Source organism: Planococcus citri, chromosome 1 (assembly GCF_950023065.1).
Source record: "Planococcus citri chromosome 1, ihPlaCitr1.1, whole genome shotgun sequence".
Classification (NCBI taxonomy): domain Eukaryota; kingdom Metazoa; phylum Arthropoda; class Insecta; order Hemiptera; family Pseudococcidae; genus Planococcus; species Planococcus citri.
In genome coordinates, this window is record NC_088677.1 from 50961308 (window position 1) to 50981732 (window position 20425).

At 34.1% G+C, this 20425-nt stretch overlaps 2 protein-coding genes across 2 annotated transcripts; one reads left to right on the top strand and one right to left on the bottom strand.

The window, feature by feature from the left end:
• The first annotated feature begins 1027 nt into the window (after positions 1-1027).
• On the top strand, positions 1028-15353 carry LOC135832546 (protein artichoke-like). The gene is made up of 14 exons (XM_065345858.1): positions 1028-1288; positions 6301-6487; positions 6566-6922; positions 9160-9570; positions 9672-10074; positions 10540-10788; positions 11355-11478; positions 11571-11767; positions 12166-12302; positions 12735-13326; positions 13414-13567; positions 13656-13862; positions 13931-14779; positions 14871-15353. Exons 2-14 carry the CDS (start codon positions 6324-6326, stop codon positions 15275-15277), a joined length of 4251 nt encoding a protein of 1416 aa, XP_065201930.1. The 5' UTR covers positions 1028-1288; positions 6301-6323; the 3' UTR covers positions 15278-15353.
• A 113-nt stretch (positions 15354-15466) lies between these two features.
• Positions 15467-19984, bottom strand: LOC135832549 (uncharacterized). The gene is made up of 7 exons (XM_065345879.1): positions 19578-19984; positions 18177-19072; positions 17791-18091; positions 17496-17721; positions 16816-17419; positions 16610-16735; positions 15467-16267 (listed from the first exon to the last, which is right to left on the bottom strand). The coding sequence occupies exons 1-7, from the start codon at positions 19631-19633 to the stop codon at positions 16041-16043; spliced, it is 2436 nt and encodes an 811-aa protein (XP_065201951.1). The 5' UTR covers positions 19634-19984; the 3' UTR covers positions 15467-16040.
• Between the last annotated feature and the right edge of the window lie 441 nt (positions 19985-20425).

Genomic DNA, 20425 nt, shown 5'->3' on the forward strand with positions numbered 1-20425 from the left:
CTGGTACCTATTCGAGGCGTATGTGACACATTTAGAAACGACGAATTTAATTACGTTAAAAAGATAGAATCGCGGAACAAAAAAAAAAGAAACTTCGTTTATAGTTTAAAAAATCTTTTCGCTGTGATTAATAATTCATAATCAACAATTTTTTTAAAAAGTCACCGCCGTAACATTGATTCAATTTGATAACTAGAGAAATTGTTGATGTCGCTAGATTTGTATTTTCCTCTAGTATTAATGTACTAATTAAGATTTCTTTGCGTAGTAACAAAACAGCTAGGAAATTTCCATAAAAAGGATGTGCCTTTCCTGGATATCTATACAGAGTCCTTTTTTTGTTACATCCGAGGTATGATTTTTCGATTTTTGCCCCAAGATTGTTTCTTTTTCAATGGTAAAAAATGGATCTTATTTCCAGAAGAGTTGTGATGGAAATTCATTCATTTCCAAGTCTTCAAACATTCGTGTTCCAAATAAGCTACTTACTGTAAATAATTTGAGATGTTTCAGACAACTGCCCGTACTTATGAAATCTAATTTTTCAATCATCATTAGAACAAAAAGCAGACACTCGAGTTTTTTGTGAATGCTAAGATGATCATAGACGAAATTCAAGTTCTATTTCAAGATTACTGATTAACCCTTTTATTATCTCCAGTTCTCCATTTACATTAAATACCCGAAGAGGGTATTCGAATTGTCAACTACTTAACCACGAAATTTTTCAAATTTTCACTCTTATTGAAACCCAGAACATGTTGATGATGGCTGCGAGCTACTTTCCTATAACTTGAATCCTGATTTTATTTCTTATGCAAAAAATTTTTTACCTCGGTGCATCAAAACCTGAAGGACGTTGCATGCGCATAATTTTGCACAGGTACTTAGGTAATATCTTTTCATAGGTACCTTTAGTTCTTACGTCCAGCGTTATACGTTCATCTTTAAAAACGACTCGCGGCACGGCGCGCGGCGTCAAACTCTGTAGTATGTGGCGCGTGCCGCATATGGTTCCGCTCCGATGAAGCAAACAATCGAGTCTCCCAGAATCTCCCTTTAATTTTATTCAAAATCTTTTTTACCGTAACTGTTTACTTTCAGTTTATGTCTGGCGGATTCCGCGAAATGTGAAATTGTGAACGCGTTCGTCGAGTTCGAAATATGATTTTTTTTCGAGCGCGAAGTGACCAAAACTGATATTCGCGAGTGTTTGTGGTGGATTATTATTCAGCTTGCAATTTATTGAGTATAGGAAACAGTAAAAGCTGTTCAGTCAGCCACTGAGGTAAGAGAAAATTTACGAATTGAGTAATTCCCTCAAACTAATTGGACGTCGCGTCGCGATGATGATGTTACTTTCCTATCTATTTTTACACTCGTATTGATATAATTTTTATAGAATTCAGGTGTTTTTTTCGTCGTCGATGAGTGTAGGTCATACATTACAGTAGAATCAGTGCGATCTAAAAGAACATCGGAACTGAAACATTTCATAATATTGCAATTAACTTTGTCAAACTTTTGTAAACTTAAAAAAAAAATCGTTGAAGAAAAATTAATTAGATCTTGAAATAGGTATTTTGTCTGACTTTTGAGAACTTGAGAAAAATCGCGATACTAGAAGTATCTTGACATGTCAAATTTTTTTTTAATTTCATAATTATATACCGATCATCTGCAGTGCTTACCTATCTTTCAAGCAAAAAGCATAAGCTGAAACTTCATTTCCATAAACTTTTGAAGTTCACATTCCTAATAACCTAATTTATGCGATTCACTGATTTTTTTCATAAGTTCTTAAAAGTCAAATGTGATCTAAAAATCCATTGACAATGCAACACGAAGTGTTGGAAATTTCAAAACTCTGGCATTAAGTAGGTAAAGGTATTGTATGTCAAGAATTCATGATTCGTGGTAGGTTTTTCCGAATTCTCGGACAAAAATATAATTTTAGACATAACCCTCCGCACAATAAACATAATTTGCCGATTTTCTACCCCCTCCCCCTTCCTACCACCCTCCTGTACAGCATTATTGGATCATACTTATAGGTAGTACCTAGATACTCAAAATTATAATTTCTGAGTAACCTTCAACTGTTGATGCGAAAATATTTGAGTCAGTTTTGTTTTCTCGGTTTTTTCAAATCTCTTATGAAATGATATGATGTAAATGAGCAGTGGGGTCGATAGCTTTCAGGACGATGAAGGCCGGATTTTCCACATGGACCCCAACGTTTGAGGTACTCTCCTCATTATTGATATTTTTAAATTGATATAATACTTGTCTCGAGAAATTATTTCGAATCAAAATCTTTCTAACGTCTTTTATGTTTATTAAAAATACCTATGTAAACTTCATAACAAAAATGGAACTCATTCATTCTAAGGATACCTACTATGCACAGAAATGTATTTTTTTGAAGGGCCTCTTACCTCGTCTGCATTAAAAACAAATAATTTTTTAGAAATAAATCAAATATGTACTTATTTGAAATGTCTTCAAAAAATTTAGGGTGACTACTGTGGGTTCCCGTAAAAATATTTTCCAGGTCCCAAAAACTTACCTATCACCCCTGATCTGTAACAAATAGCTCTCTTCATTTTGGTCCAATTTTTGAAGAATTCTAAAAAGTTGCATTTTATGACGATTGAAATCTGGCTGAATTGTAAATAACTTGAACCGGGTCAAAATGCTTAAACACGGATTTGGAGAATCCATAAAAATACATGTCAAACAAACTAACCAGGGAACCTCTCGAGGTATCCGCCTCCATTTTGAACGAGACCACGATTTTTGGAGAAAGCACGGTCTGAGATCACCTCCATAATCAAAATTTCGTATGCTCAAATTGATTTTACGATTTTTGATTAATTTTTGAAAAGGCAAAATTAACTGAAGAGTCCAGGGAAAGAACCAGGTAAGTCACTTTTTCAAACTTCTGAGTTACGGCGTTTTGAAGTATCAGAAGGCTCCAATTTTGTAGCGAATTTGAATTTCATCAAGGTAATGACTGGAAATACATCACACAACATCCCACAAACACAACTTGAGGCATTGTAGGAAAAAAATGAAGAGATGAGCCAGTCACGACTTGAAAAGTCACTGTTTTCGTGAAAAAATCAAGCAAAAAATCGAAAAATCAGTGTTTTGCAACAACTTGAATTCGATGAAAATCGATTATTATGATGACATAATGAAAAATTTTTGTATTCTAAATAGTTGACGATGTTGAAATTTTTTTCCTGTCGCTTCACATTTGGTCTCGGCTCATTTTTCTCTTCTCCTCTTTTTTTTAAAGGCCATTTTAACCACGAAAAATCGATTTTTTTCAAAATGTAAATGGACTACATTTTTCTACTCCTCAGTGTGAATTTAATTCAACCCTAAACTCATTTTTGAAAAAAAGTGACTTACCTGGTTCTTTCCGTGGACTCTTCAACTATTCTCGCCTTTCGGCGATTTGTGTTTTTTTTTAAATGTAGGAGGCCTACTTTTACTCTGTAAAAATTATGAAAATTGGGTGTTCTTGAAACTAATATCAACTCCTTCGAACCGAATTTCACCATTGTTGGTCATTTTTGAGCCTTCAACACGATTTTTGATTTCTCCGGAATTTTAAAATTTCCTTTGTGCTTTTTTTGACAAGAATATTTTGAAATTTGTGAAATTTCACCATTTCTAGACATTCTGAAGCCTATAGCGCGATTTCCGTTTTCTCCAGGAAAACGTGGAAATTAATTTGGGCCGCTGAAATTCGAGTTGTGGCTTATTTTCGACCTCATAAGAAGTCTCGCTTTTTCCCTAGAATTGCTAAAAAAAAAAGCCTTGTCTTTTTCCGAAATTGTCATGATCTCGCGTTCAGCCAAAAATATTTAAAAGATTTTGTCATCTGTCAACATCGCCATAAAGTTTCGTTTTTCTCTGAAAATGTTTGCAAAAAATTCCAAAAAGTTTGACTTTTTTCCCAAAATTGTCACAATATCTCGTTTTTTTGCAGGAAATTACCGAAAATTATCACGTTTTGGCGATAAGTTTTGTTTTTTTGTGATTTTTCTGCTTTAATATTTCTTGCTTAGGTTTTGTAAGCTTTAGTAAATTTTTCAAACTTTTTTGGTTCGCAAAAATTACTTTCTTGGAGAAAAATTTTAAATTACGAGTAATTTTTGAAATCATTTCTGTTATTTTCTTATTTTTGAATTCAGCGTGGATTCCATTCACACAAAAGCAGTACCTGTATCAAGTTTAAGTTGTACAATGTACATACCTCCAAAGTAGGGATATGCATGTCTCTGGAGTACGAAGAAAGGGCTAGAATTTCTGATGTAGTCCTAGCTACGAATGATTTGTTCATCAACTAGGCCTATACATTCGCAATTTTTATATAATTATCAAAACCTAACTATCTTTAGATTAAAAATATTGTTTAAAAAATTTCAACCCTCGAAAGCTCTTTCCAAGCAAAGGTATTTGTACTTGAAAAAGTCCCATTAGTTCTTGAAGATCTCATTTTCTCAAAATTCCAGCCTCGTTCTGCTTGATTAGGTAAAGGATTATGTAAACGTTACAGTAGAACCATGCTTTGAAAAAAAGTCGTACGAAAAATCAGTTGGTTAGATAACCAAAAAAATAGGTCATAAAAACCAGGACTAACCGAAGGAAAATACTTGGGACGACATAAAATTGGAAATTTTATGCCTGTCAAATGCAAACAGAAATTTTCCAACTGGAAATTAATTTCGCCCACAAAAGATTGTAGGTACCTCTACCTACCTATTTTTATAATTTTTTTTTCTTTTCAAAATTAAATTTTTGACAATTTTTAAAGTTTTGGGCAATACTTTCCATAAGAATTAAGTATTTCTCTGGAAAAATAGCATCTAGGTATAAAATTCTTCGATTGAAACTCGAGTTTTTCAACTTGGAATTAATTTTTCATAGGTAATGCCCTTTCTACCTACTCAATCTGGTCCCATTTATAAATTTTTCAAAATTGAAAATTCATCTTTGCTAACATGTAGCTGTAAGATGATGAAGGAAATTATGCTCTCCGCTTTCCTCCGCCACCTTACCAATGAAAAAGTGAATTTTCTGTGGAAAAAAAGGCGCTTAGAAGCTAAGCTCATTGTTTACTTTTCAGAATCAATTAAATACATATCTTATTGGAGTACTTAATTATAACCGTAAACGATAGATACCTACCAAGGAAATACTCATGTCAAACGTAGGCATTACACTTGTTATGCTTATGTGAACAGTTAATTCTTGGTGAACGTGCCAAAGTTATGAATGTTCAATTGACGTGACGGCAGAATGCATGCTCTATAATGAATTATGAAGTTATAAGATCAAACAGGGGAGAAAGGTATACAGCTTTCTCCATGTGCCTAGGTACTTTATACTTACTAACTAGAAGTACGTTATCAGTGGTATAATACCACGAATAAACACTCTACCAAGAATCTTCAGCATAGTTATGATTATCGAGTACCAATAGGCGGAAGTTCTCCTGGAGAAAGTGCTCGGCACTGTAAGAAAATGCAACCCCGACGAAAATCAACCCTCCAAAATTAGAAATTTGTCAATGGTCATTAAAAGTAGGTACCTCTCATCAACCTGTGGATCAAGTCACACCTGAATTATCGCCACTCGCGAGATCATCTCACTGCAGAAAATTACCATTTTCCTGTCTTGAAAAAAGATTAAATCATCAATACGAATTTCATCAGCTGACCCGACCAATCCAAAAATATCTTTAACGACTTGATAATGAAACATTTAAAAATGCTCGTTATAATATTCGTCAAACTCAAGGCTGCGACGATGGAAAAGAAATACCTGCGTGAAAAATAAAAACAAACGTTGAATTTAGGGAAAGTGATAATGTGATTTCTAGGCGTGATTCCGTCCCTGGTATCATCACCGAGTCGCGCCGTATACGAAGCTTGGCAGAAAAAAAAATCATTCTTATGGTTTAGAAATCTTTCGAACTTCCTTTCAATAATGATTTAACCAGAGCCTCCTCATCTTATGTAATTATAAAACGAAGAAGAAAACGCGAAAAACAATAAAATTATTCTCGGCTATCTTCTCCATCTACTTACTATGCAATTTCCGAACATGTTAAACCTTTCGATACCTATAATACACTCGTTTGCAACCTTGTAACATATTTCCATAATGCAGAAATTATATTACACTGCGACGATAACCATCGTCAGCTTTTAATACGAATAAGTATAATGATTTCGTTGTGAAAAATTATCCACCTAATCAGCGTTTTAATGTACATTGTAGGCGTTGACAAGGAGCATGGTGCAATGCGAAGCGTACTTCGGCTGTACGCCGTCTTAAAGACACTTTTCGCTGCACTACTTCTGTTTGTGCTGAAATTCGAGCTTATGCATACGGCATCACTATGCCCGCAAGATACCATCATACAACCTTGCAAATGTTCCGAGCGGTCGAATGAAGTGCAAATATGGTCCGTTCGCATTTTATTGGACTTTTTTCAAAAAAAAAATTGTTTCATCGCAGACCTTTAAAAATGTGTATTTTACAGGTGCAGCTATGGTGACTTGAATTCGATATCTAATGCTTTAAGATCCATAAGCCAATTCGTCTCCAAAGAAATAGACGAATTAATTTTGGAAAATAACTTGTTACCTTCGTTACCTGGTCAAATGTTCTCTTCTATTAAAGTACTTAGATTAATGCTGCGTGAAAACGGATTACAAAGAGTTTCCTCGAATTGGTTAGCCGGACTGGAGAATAGTTTGCAAGAAATCTACCTCGTTGAACCCGAGCTTAAGAGTTTTCCCGACGACAGTCTTATTACATTACCAAAATTAGAAGCGCTTACATTAAGCGCTAGTTCTATTACAAAAATGCCTGCCATATTTGGTTTATCTAGATTAAGGTAAATGTTCATTAATCGTATCGTATTTGTAAAGGCATCGATTCGTTTAAGCATTATGAATTTTTGTACTTTACTGTTTGGTTCCCTCAAACAAAAAACAAAAAAATGCGTTAAAATTCCTCAAACGTGCTGCAGCTCCTTCGATAAATAGTATAGGCAATTTAATTAACCTAAATATGTACTACACATAGGTGGAGTAGGGTGGAGTCTGTTGTGTACGAATGTTACTATCATTCATTCATATTCCTGGTACCTCTACCTACCTAGGTTCCATCGACAAATCAGCATGTTAGCAATAAATAAATAAGTGAATTTTGAAAATATGGTACGCATCTCAACAAACAGTGCCAATATAAATTTGAAGGGGTGGTGATTTTAAAGAGAGGAAAAATTGAAATGGTAGACTAAAAATTGTTCAATACCTACTTTGATTATCCTTTCAAATTTTCCTCGAAAAATGAAATAATCATATACTATCATGTTTACTGAGCTTCAGTTTTTCCAATATGAGAATATGATTTTTAAAAAAACCGAAAGAAAAGCTTTATTGATTTGAAATTTAAAAAAAAACACGAATAAAATCAGATAAAAGAAAACCAAAAAAGAGTCGTAAAAAATTACATAACGACACGTAGCCTGTTTAAAATTTTAAGGAAAAATCATTTTGAAAGATGAAAAAAAAAACAACAAGAATAAGATTAAAACTTGAAAAAAAAATTGATAAAACATAAAAAAATAGATAACTTTTTAGTACCTCTATGCAAACTTTTCCGTTTTTTCAATTTTTTTTTTTTAATTCTATAGTTAAAACATTATTTAGGTATTTTATTTAATTTATTAGCAAAATAATTATTTATTACATGAACCATCAATTTTTTCCCCGAATTTTCAAACGTAACTCTAATCTATAAAAAAGTTGTCATTAATATGTAGTGTTCTCAATCTCAAAATTACATGTAAACTTTTTTTTGGAAGAATTCAAAATTAAAAGTGCAGGGAAAGAACGTCGCAAGTGGTTTTTTGTAAATTTTACAAAACGTTTCAAAGATTGAAATGTTGTTCAACTTGAAAGTACATATGTACATATAATCATTATTTGGCTTGTGTTTTGTTTCAAATGTATTTCAAAAGTCTACTAGAGCAATTCTGAGTATGAAAACATTACTCAGAAGAGAAAGGAATGGCTCAAGAGCCTATTTAAGCAAACATGCGAGCAACATTTTGCTCCGAAAGTCACTTGTGACGTCTTTCTTTCCCTGTATTTGAGTTTAATGCAATTTTCAAGTCGTTATTCTCAGTGAAATATGGCAAATGTGCATTGTTTTCAAAATCTGAAAATCAAAATTCAATTTTGACTATGGGGGGGGGGGGTCGATAGTACATACTTTGAAAAATAAACAAAATTACCTATCATGACTTTTTGCATAACTTGCAAATTGAAGAGGCTACAAATGATTTTTAATTTCAAAAAATCGCGATGAAAAAAATACTTAAATACGGAAATGAAATACTACATATTACGTCAAAAAATAAACAAATTTTGTTATAATTTTTTTCTTACTCTATAATTTTGAAAGTTTTTGAAGCTCAAGAATTGTAAATTTAATGAAATTTTTAGCAAATTGAAAATTGTTGAGCTTCAAAACCTTTTTAAATTTTAGGGTAAGAAAAAAAATGATCATAACAAAATTTGTTTATTTTTTGACGTTGTACATATTTATTTCCGCATTTAGTTATCTACCTATTTTTTTCATCGTGATTTTTTGAAGATGGGTAAACTCGCTTGGTTCATTGTATTGTAGGTCTCCATCTCTCCATAAACGTATTTCTTTTCTTCTTTTGGGAGATATATGGACTGGTCTTACATGCAATTCATTTTTGTTCAATCTGCTCATAGAATCTAATTATGAAAATATTCAAAAATTTGAATTAGAAAAATATTTTAAGCATTCTCTAGAAAATGATGGAAACTTTTAAAAAAATTGTCGCACAATAATCCAGAAAAGCTATCAAAAAAGTCATGAAAAAATGATAAATTTTAACAAAACAAGCAAATACAAAGTACTCGTAGGTAAATAGTTTAACAGCTGACAGCAAAGTCCTATATTATTTTTCATTCATTCATTTCATATAATGGGTACAGATAATAAAAAAAGAACGATGCCTTTACATTTATCGAATACATTATTGCATTGTACAAATGTGTTTAAATTTTCTACATAGAAAATCCTTCCTAGGTACATACAAATAGAAGCTTCTTCTTTGACTGACGTATACCCGAATAATTTTCAAGGTTTACCGTTACTCGAACAATTGCATATAACATCATCGCCAAAGATTAAACGTCTAAATGAAGACTTCATACACGACTTGCCACGATTATCGATATTAAACTTCACGCAATGCGGATTATCATACATACATCCGAGAGCTTTTACTAGATTACCAGCTCTAACGGAACTTTCATTTACTGGGAATAAATTCACTGATGCTCGATTGGTAGGTATGGCCGTTCGAGATCTGCAAAATCTAGCCACATTGAGATTAGATAGAAACTCTATAAATCGTCTAGAAGAAGCTACTTTTGTAGATATTCCGTCCTTGAGGAATGTGTATTTGAATGATAACAAGATTGGTATAATCTTCAGGTAATGAATAATTATATACATCGAGTGACAATATAGTTACATTTTTATAGAATACCTATATGCTAATTTTTTAAACATACGCTCGCATATTAATTTTACAGAGCAGCGTTTCATAGATTGCCTCGCTTAAGATCGTTGGATTTGAGTAACAATGAAATCCATATGATTCATCCGGAGAGTTTCTTACCAGCTCGAGAAAACTCTGTAGAAGAACTTTGGCTCAATAATAATCAAATCGAGCACGCTTTTACCCTACGTTTGTTGTTGGATTCATTGCCTAATTTACGTCTTCTCGATATGAGCAACAATTACATGGAAGAATTGAGTTACGGTATAGTTCAAGGTCATTCTCAATTGGAAATGTTGATATTGGAAAACAACAGGATAAAGAGAATTGGTCGAGAATCATTTATTAATTTACCATCTCTGAGGGAATTAAAGTTGAGGAATAATTCCATTTCTTATCAGATCGGCACACCGTATTGGAATTTGCCAGCGCTGAAAGTGAGTTTCGTTCTTTGTTACCTACTTCCGAATAATATAATGCTAAATGCTAATAGGTAGTTAGGTACCTACCTTACCTGCAATATGTATATACAGGGTGCCCAGAAATATCGAGTACCCCTAAAAAAGTTTTCTACTAAAATACTTCAGTTGGTCACAGTGAATGATAATAATGATAGCATTGATAGCACATGATTGGTTGTTGAACTGGAGAGATAACATTCCACCAATCATATGCATATATTTCACGTTGCCAACCTATATTTTTAATGAAAAACTTTCTTAGGGGTACTCGATATTTCTGGGCACCCTGTAGTATAGTATACCTACTAAATATATAGGTGATATGGATATTGGATAAAGCAGTGATGAACTACCTACAAATGTTTTTTTCCAATATGACTTCGTGCCTGTATTTTTGTTTTAAATTAATTTCATTTTGTTTACATTCGTAATGTTTTACAGGGTTTAGATTTATCAATGAACAGTTTCGAGCACGTAGATCGTTTCCTGTTGAATGGTTTGCCCTCTTTGAGACGATTCGACATGAGTCAAAACTCATTAAAAGCTGTGGAACCTGCATCATTCGTCGGCAATCCATATTTAGAACATATAAACGTATCAAAAAACGATCTCGGTACCTTGAGTCCTTTGACATTTGGTCATCTACAAAGACTATTCGACTTAGATGTCAGCTATAACAATCTATCCCAAGTGAGTACATAATTTTACTCGATGCCTATTTTCTCTTCAATTATACATTTTACTCGGAGTGAAACGCGAATAAAAAAAGTCGTCTCAGTCACTCCTGACTGACACATCGATGCGTAGAACAGGACAAGTAGAGTGCTAAACGAGCCAACACTTGAGGGAAATACTTTTTTTCTTTCAGTGAGGAACCTACCAAGACTAACCTAACATAATTTCTGCTCTATTTATTACTGTCCAGTCTCATCGCGAACCGGTTGTACGTTTGATAAAATCGTACGGCACATGCACTCGTACGTATGGCACACGACATAGGTTGTTAGGTACTTTGTTCGAGTTGAGGATGTTTTTTAAATTCCTCTTCGGCTGAGAGTCTTTGTTTATACACAGATCGTTCTCAAATTCGAATGTCAATTGTATAAAAAGACAATATAATAGCGTGACGGAAAACATACTTAGTTAAAACACCTTATTTTCATTTTCGTCATTAGCGAACGAGTTGTACACTGTAGAAAGACGTTAACGTACATATTTAGGCCGATGGTTTTGATCAGATAAATTTTTATGCGTAGGTCGTATCTGGAATACCGAAAAATATCGAATACTTGTACGTAGCCGGAAATAACATCATGGTGATACCTACATCAGTAATGCACGAGTTTCAGTTATCAGCTTTGAAGCTTTTGGATTTATCCGGTATCGAGATTTTGAAATTCGTTACTGAAAATAAAGCTTTATGCAAATTACGAAAATTTGCTAATAACGATTAATAACTTCTCGATGTTTAGGTAACAAGATCCATAAAGTTCCCGCTACGAGTTTCAGTTCTTTGTGTACTTTGAGGACGTTGCTGTTGAATGACAATTCTTTACAAATCATCGATCAATCGACGTTTGAAAATTTACCTCAGCTCAGAGTGTTGAACTTGGCACATAATAAAATTCTCACTGTTAATAAGGACGCGTTCAAGAAACTTAAACATTTGGTGAGTTGATCGAGTGATTAGGTTTACCTATTTACTTAAAGAGCAAATTACCTGGAGCTATCTGGTTGAATGATGGTTACATTTTTGCAAAAGCAGAACTTCAGCGACCTAAATTGATTTTTTCGGTTGTTGGCAAATTTTCAAAAATCTAAAATTGCTGAGGTATTTTTTTTAAAATTAAAAATAGCCATAAGCGAAAATATATTATTTTGAAAACGAAGCATTTTGATGAAATGTTTCCAAACCCTCAAAAATTTGATCGATTTCGGTCCTTAATAAATAGGTACCTACTTCCTTTGTAGTTAGAATTTGTGAATAAATTGAATGCAGATTTCAGCTTCTCGATGCACACATTTTCTGTGGGTAGGTATTAATCATTTTTTTCCTTTTTTTTTTAGAGTGAATTAAATTTAAGAAAAAATCGTTTGGAAATTTTCGAGCCATCATTACTTTCTCAAAATTCAGAATTGAAGAAGTTCGATATTAGTGGAAATATTTTAACGGATGTTCCAGCCAATGCTTTCGCTGCTAACAAGTAAGTGTAAGACAGAGATTCAGATTATTTAGTTTTAATACGTTTAGCAGGTTAAAACAAACCATTTCTTCCTTTTTTTTTCTTTTTTTTTCAAGAAAATAACCAATTTTGATAAGGTGAGATGGGGAAAAAATTATACCAACTCTTGAATCAGAAATATTTTCAATTTTGTATAAGTAAATTACACAAGCTTGTCGCCCTCAACTGAGTGTTTATGCAATTCAACTTATTCAAATGTGAATGGATTTGCCTAATCCAAAAGTTTAAGGGTAATAGATAGTTTTCAAATAGATGATGTTTAAGTTGCTCACCTAATACCTAAATTGAAGGGGTAGTAGGCATTGCAACAAGCTGTTGAGAATTCATTTACATTAAATGCCTATCAGTGCCTAACTTATAGTAATTATTACCTATATGGTTTTTACGTTACAGAAAAATCGAAGAATTGAATATGTCAGAAAACTCACTGACAGAATTCCCATCAGCAATATCGGCAATTCCATCGCTACAAATGTTGGACTTGAGCCGCAATCAAATGAGAACGTTACCATCGAACGTTCTTCCATCGTTGCCATCCCTTCGAGAAATTCATCTATCGGGCAATAAATTACAATCTGTAAATCAAGGAGTTTTTAATAAACTTCAAAACCTGTCGATATTGGATTTAGAGAATAACGAAATTGAGCAAATCAGTCCACACGCTTTAAACAACTTACCTAGTTTAGTTATGGCGAAAATGTCGAAGAATCGAATATCTTCAATTGCCAGCTCAGCGTTTGCTGATTTGCCAGCATTACAAAGCGTTGATTTGCAACAGAATCAATTGATCGATGTAGCCAACGATGCTTTCACTGCTTGTCCGAATTTATTGATGTTAAATTTAAGTAATAATTTATTAACGAGTATGGATAAAGCTGGACTTAATGGCATTAAGACTTTAGAAGCTTTGGATTTAAGTAATAATAAGATATCGCATTTATCTGTCGATAATGTCAGAGATCTGAGTTTTCTCGTATTGTTAAAAGTGAGTTTTAAAACATTGATCAATCTTTTGATTGGTTTTCTTATTTCCATTTCATTTTAATTTGGTTTGTTCTGTTTTTCTATGCAGATGGATAATAATAGATTATGTAATATTGAGGGTACTCCGTTCGAGAAGATGTCTAGATTGCGAATGTTGAGCTTGAGGGATAACAAGATGACCACTCTTCCGGAATCTACGTTTAGTAAATTACGTTCTTCCATTTTGTATTTTGATATCGAAGGTATAAAATTATTGAATTCTGTTGATAAGTACCAAGGCATATTTTTACTACCTATATATCGAATATTTTATTTTTATTAAAACTATAGGAAACCCGGTAAAATGTTCGTGTAACATGTTGTGGCTGCACTCTTGGTTACAACAAGACGATCAGCATCATCCTGGTCCAAGATGCTCGGATGGTGTTTTATTACGAGAACACAGAATGTCGAGACATAACTGCGAAGATGTAACAGAATTTGTCCCAGGATGTGAGTCTAGTTCGCCAATTCGTCCAACTGAAGACACTGTGCACGGTAATTGTCTAAGCGAATATTCTACTCGTTTTAGTTTCCATCATTTCCATCTTTTTTCAACTTTCCAGTTCTAGTACCCACCATAACGGTTTCTCCTACAAACGCTTCGGCTTCAGCCGCCGCTCAAGTAGTACCTAGCACGAAACCCAACAGTTATTTGAAACCTTTACCCGAGGAAACGGACTACTTCGACCCTAAATTTATCGATTACCACGAAAATAATTCCAAAACGGTGCCTCAGAATAACTCGATCCCTCCGGCAGTGCTTTCTCATTTCATACCCGGAGATACTCCTACAATTTACGCCGGTGGAAGGAAAAAATCGAATGCAACTCAATCGCCGACCATGAACCCCAACCAAGAAACAGCGTTTACATTTTTCGGCATGCCTATACCATCGTTAAACCTGGACAATTTTTGGAACTCTGGTAAATCTATGGAGAAACAGAAAAAGGACGGTAGACGCGAACAATGGCCACTTTCTGAACCCGAAATACAAAAGGATGGTTTTGTTCCAATTCTGCCTGGTGAAGGAGGATTTGTACCTATGAATATTACTACGACGCCGAAAAACCATAGCTCTTTTAGTCATCATGTATCAGGACACGCCACCATTTCGAAAGTATCTTTACCTACGAGTACTCAACGAGGTGACTCTATTGAAGACGATTCGTTCGAAATTGAACCTCCTTCCAGGATACATCGGAACGTCACTCATAGAGATCCGTTACTGGAAACCATTCCTAAACCAGGATTTCTACCTGTATCTCCAACCAACGCTACACGTATAGAAAACCGAAGGTATTCTACGACAGAAATTCCGAGAACTACCTTCATAAGCGAACCTATATTTTCCGGGGAGATTCACGATGATTCGTTCAATGATCGGATTGGGGATGTGACAACGAAACCATCAGGTAATTCAATAAAATTAGGATTTAAATACCTACTAAAAACAAAGGACAACTAGCAATATTTGATTGAACTAATTAATTACATTAATTTCAGACTTGAATGACACAGTTCTTCGTGAAAAATCAGATAATTTTCGACCATCCCCGTTATCAGAATTTTTGGTGCCAGGAGGCCAACTATCGCCCGATTCACATCAACCGACTGGGAAGTCGACTGTGAGTAAAATACAACTAGTATCGGGTCCTTCACCTCAACACGAAGATGTCCACACATCACATTTACGATTAGCTAAGAGTTCTTTGCAATCAACTACGACGACTAGTACGGATATTAATGTGAATAAAAACCAATCGATGAGCTGGTATTACTCTAATTATAATCGATCCAATCTAGAACCTTACGTCGGTCGGTTACCTATCAAGTATTCGTCGTCACATCAAAATCATATAACGTTACCATTATTCTTAATCAACGGATTTTTATTATTTTTTATATTTTAATACTTATCGTTTGTAAATATTTTATATAATTTCACAATAAATTCAAAATGTTTATGTTTGTTTATTAAAAAGATAACATTTTTGTCGTTTCATTATCAATTTCATCAACTTGTTTTAAATGATTTTCTCGTATTAGGTACTCACGAATGGAACTTCGTAGTTTGTTCAATAAAAATTACAACGCTTCCGTAAGTAGTACAAGTATACTGTTTATTTTGACATGAAAAATACATATAAACTCATTCATATTTAATACAAATTTGAAAAAAAAAACTTCTACGACGTGAAAATCTTCGCAACGTTAATACTACATAGTATACAACAAAGGCGCAAACATACAAGAAGAAAAGACGTAATTTTCAGGTCAAAATGTTAAACAATGCACACAATAAATAATTGAACTCGTTGCAAAAATTTTGACTTAGCTGATAGGAATATTAACTTCTAATAAAAATGGCAAACTTAACAACAAACACTGTTACACCCTTAGAATAATTTCTACGTAGCGTTTTCACTTGAAAAAAAAGAGGAAAATGGAGGAAAAGAAAAAGAAAAAAGAATATACAATCCTTCAACCACATTAACATAACACAGTGTTCGAAGTTCTACATATTACCTTCAATTGAGAAAAAAAAGACGACTTTCTATGTTAAATAATAGGTAAATAAAAATACATACAAAAAAATGATATAAAAGCGTATTAACAATTATTAGAATTAAACCACGTTACATTAAAATGAGTCAATTAACGATAACGGATATGTTAGGACTGAGATTGACTGCAATTTTCCGGCGTTAGATTGCTAAACCTAGATTCTACGTTTTCAGCTAATGTGTTTCCGTCAAAATTATCCGAGTAACTGGCGTACGACGTTGGTTCGATATCTTCTAATAAAAGAGAAGGATCAATGAGCGGGCACTTTCGTACATCCATTTCTTCTATGACTCTTTCCAAGGCTTGAGTTTCACCCCAATGCGAATCGCTTTTATCTGAAAATCCCATTTGAAAATATTAATACAGAGAGCTTACACGAAAATATTCTATTCACATTGACGATATATCTAATTTTTCGACCCTGTAGGTTACTGCAACAATGTATTAATTACAGCATGTAGACAAAAAATTGATTTCTGAAATTCGATACCGCAGCAAATCAAATAACACCCCGCTTCGCTAGCATGTCTCAAGGACCCTTCGTCATTGAATTCAACAACAGACAAGTATTAATTCAACTCGTTAACGTTATCAAACATGAACATAACGAGTCAACCAACGATTACATAGATAACACGTATCAGCAACAACACTTCATCATACCACAGAAAACGTACCAGAAAATAATTCATTGAACGCTTCAGGAGGTAACTGTTTCAAAACAGCGTTTAAATCTTCACTATGTACTAATTCTGGACCATTTAATTCGCCTTCGTCGGTGATTTCGACTTCCTCTATCATTTCTGAAACATCATATAATACAGGTGAATGAGAAAAATCAACACTCGTTTGTTTATGGTACCATTGAAACAATTAAACTAACCTTCGACCTGAATGTAATTAGGTATTTCGTGGGTACCCATCAACATTTCAGTTGATAGGGTCGACTCGGAATTGATGATATCTTGAATTTGACTCTGTATAGTTGACGAATTAATATCGAACCCATTGACGAACTCATTTTGTAAGGTGTTCTCCAAGGTTTTAGCATCGACTAACTGATTGTCCGATAAATTGACCCAATCTCTCAACAAATTTTGATTTTCAGCAGGTACCGTTTGGTTAGGTTTAGGCTCCTCTTTACGTAATATCTCATTACTTGCGATTACACTCGGCTTCCGTTCTAATTCACCGTTCTTCGTGTACTTGACGTCCGGTTTTTCGAATTTCTTTTCAATTTTTTCCACCTTGTCGGGCACACAGGGAGTAACTCTGACAGTAGAATTAGTTTTACTGCCAGAAGCTACGGTGTGGTTTTTCTTTTTAATTGCATCCAATTTGGAAGACGTTACAACAGACGGTTTCGTTAAAGTGGCGTTTGCATTGGTAAAGTCGAAGTCTATTTTATAAATATCTGATGACGATGAGGTATTTTTGTTTCGTACGTCTTCATATAGGATATCTTCTCGCGAAAAATCAGGTAACGTCTGAAGCAAAAACCAACTCATTAATACAACATGTTTACTTTTCTAGTTAATTATGATAGAAAGCAGAAAATCTTACAAAATTTGACTTCGAATGCAGAGAGCAAACTGGATAATTGTATCTAATATTTAAAACAGGTTTATCGCACTGGACATCGTTCGATTCGCGTACACGACATTGCTCGAATAAGGTTTGCTTCTCGCAATACAGAATATGACGAACGCAAGTAGGCATACATGGTAAGCTGACGTTTTTACAGTTTTCTAAAGCACATTTCTTCTTCGCCAGGATTACAGGCTCGGCCCTAAGAAAACAATATACATTAATATTAATACAAATTTTCAATCGGTAGGAAATGGTAACAAAATCTTACATCGATGTTTGAAGTCGCTCTTGTTCTTCTAAACAACGTATCGCATCTAATGGACGAGTTCGCGCTGCATCTACGAGAGATTTCATGAACTTTTCCGTATATATGGGTGCATCGGATTTATTTTGTTTTATTTGACACCACTGACGACGTAGCTCGCTATATAACTGGTTTAATCGAAAGCTTCGTTTCATATCATCAAATTCGATTCCCGCCATGCTGTGGAACCAATTGTTTTGAAAAGTACTGTTGCATTCTTCCGAGGAATCACTGTCAGACTTTTCGAATATAGTTTCACCTATATCTGCATTAAAAATAAAACAGACATCAGATTCGCACATCAGTCGCTTCATACATTTATAAGTACTTGTAAACATTCGAATACTTACTTAAAGGAAAGAGATCATTTTGTAAATTTTCGTGTAATTCTATTGACGTTCGTATCCTTTGCAAAGCTTCATGACGAGTACCGCTATCCATTTGCCATTTACTTCGATTCTGTTTTCTCTTTTTAGCGCGCAGGAACAATTTATTTTCGTAAACATTATTGCTATTGAAATCAGCAATTTTTTTGTCGGGTTCTTTATCGATTTTATTTCTATCGATGAATCTACCATCAAGCTTTTCATCGAATTGATTATTCGGCATGATACTCTTAACAGGTACCAATTCTGGCGAATAAAGAGGTGATTCTTCATCTTTCTTCCTCAATTCAACCAATTTAGTTTTACTCGGAGTGATCGGGCTGTTGAATTTAGGAGTAAAATTATTTACATGGTTGGTTTTCAATTTCAGTTCACTTTCGGTAGTAAAAGGAGTGAAATTTTTGGTACATATGATTCCGCTAGTTGTAGCTTCGGAACTTCTCGAATGATTATTTTCAACATATTTCAAAGGATTTGCTAATCGTACCCGATTGCCGGAGTTGGAGTTCAAATCGTTACTGAAAGACGATAGAATACTACTGATCGACTCGACGGAATTAACATTGCTTGATTCATAGCTCTTGGTGAAATTGTTCGAATTATTACTACGGTATTTGTCTGATGGTGAATTGAATTCTTTTTGGTTTGGTAATACATTATTTACAGTGCTGAAGCCATTTACGATCACCGAATCTCGGCCTTTGCCGACGCAACTTTTCAGACGTGGTTTACGTTTGACAATGGTTTTACCAGACGATGTCACCATATCAAGTCCAGCATGCTTCTTTGGTTTTGGAGATGACTTTTTGGCTTTGATAGTATACTTATCATCGGTATTCGGTAATACGAACCCATTGTACCTATGCAACAAACGAATTAAATCATAAATCATTAATATCTGCTCAAAAACACACATACTCAGCGCAAAACAGCTAGTGCAACTTAAACCATCCAGTTTTGTACTTTCGAACGCAAACACCCATTATCAGTAATATCAATTTCTCGCATTTTCTCGGGGTGCGTCACATCATTTGAACCAAAACACACAGTTTACCAAACATTGTGCTCTTAACATTTCTTAGCATCTCTTATAGCTGATCTAAGAAACGAATTCATGTAATAATTATGTTCATTCATGTTAACGCCAAACATCATTATCAACATTGAAGTATAATAGATGATAACGCATTGTTAACCATCTATTCTGATGATTTCGGCAGGTGTTGACGAACCCCGAATTCGCAATGATGCGACGAAACATCGACATTCATTCCAACGAAAATACAAAATAGGATAGTTTAAGTGTTGTGCTGTTTATTCTACGCTTAGAATAATGAATTGAAAAGTGACATTTGAATCACTTACCGATGATTAGGCAGTTCACTTATATTAAATACGCGTTGTAAATCTTCATTCTGCATTCCTTATCAGCAGTCGACATCAATATCTTGCTTTTTAAAAGAACCATAAACTAGTCGAAATGAGCTGCTTTAATCAATGCAAAGCATTATTCGTACCATAAAACGGAAAAATAGTGTAAAATACATTCAACAACAACATTTCATAATCGGTCAACTGATAAGATTTCAACACCGAATAACTAAAATATTTTATACATTTAACCTTTACGAATGATTCTGTAATGTTTAATTGATAGTAATGCTTGAAATTACATTAAAAACAATACATTATACAAGGAATTAAACTTTCGTGCGTAAAATAATGCTTAGCTTAGCGACAAAAAAGAAGAATAGGCACTGTAGATATTGAAGTACCCAGCACACCAACCTTCGTTGCCAGGCATGTACAGGAGGAGAAGTGGTTTCGATTAGTTTCGATCCAGATCGTAGAGAACGCTGATTAAAATTCTTGAAAAAAAAAGTAAAAAACTAGCGCTCTGTGAGGTTTTTTTGTACTACCTACTACCTCCATCATTATCACCATCTTTCGAGTTCGACCTCTCTGCAATATTTTGATATTGAAACTTTTCGAGTTGAAGAAATTTACGTTTTAATTCAACTTCAAGTTAATAATTATTGAATATAAAATAATTACATTTTGAAAAGTGTCAACATGAGTTTACTAAGAAGTGGAATTAACAAATTGAGGATTGCTGGTCCTTTGATGCAATCGCAGAAGCGTAACTTCGCTTATGGTTTCAATCACGTAATTGCTGGACCGCCGCTAGTTCGAGTTCCTTTCGCTGTTCGTAT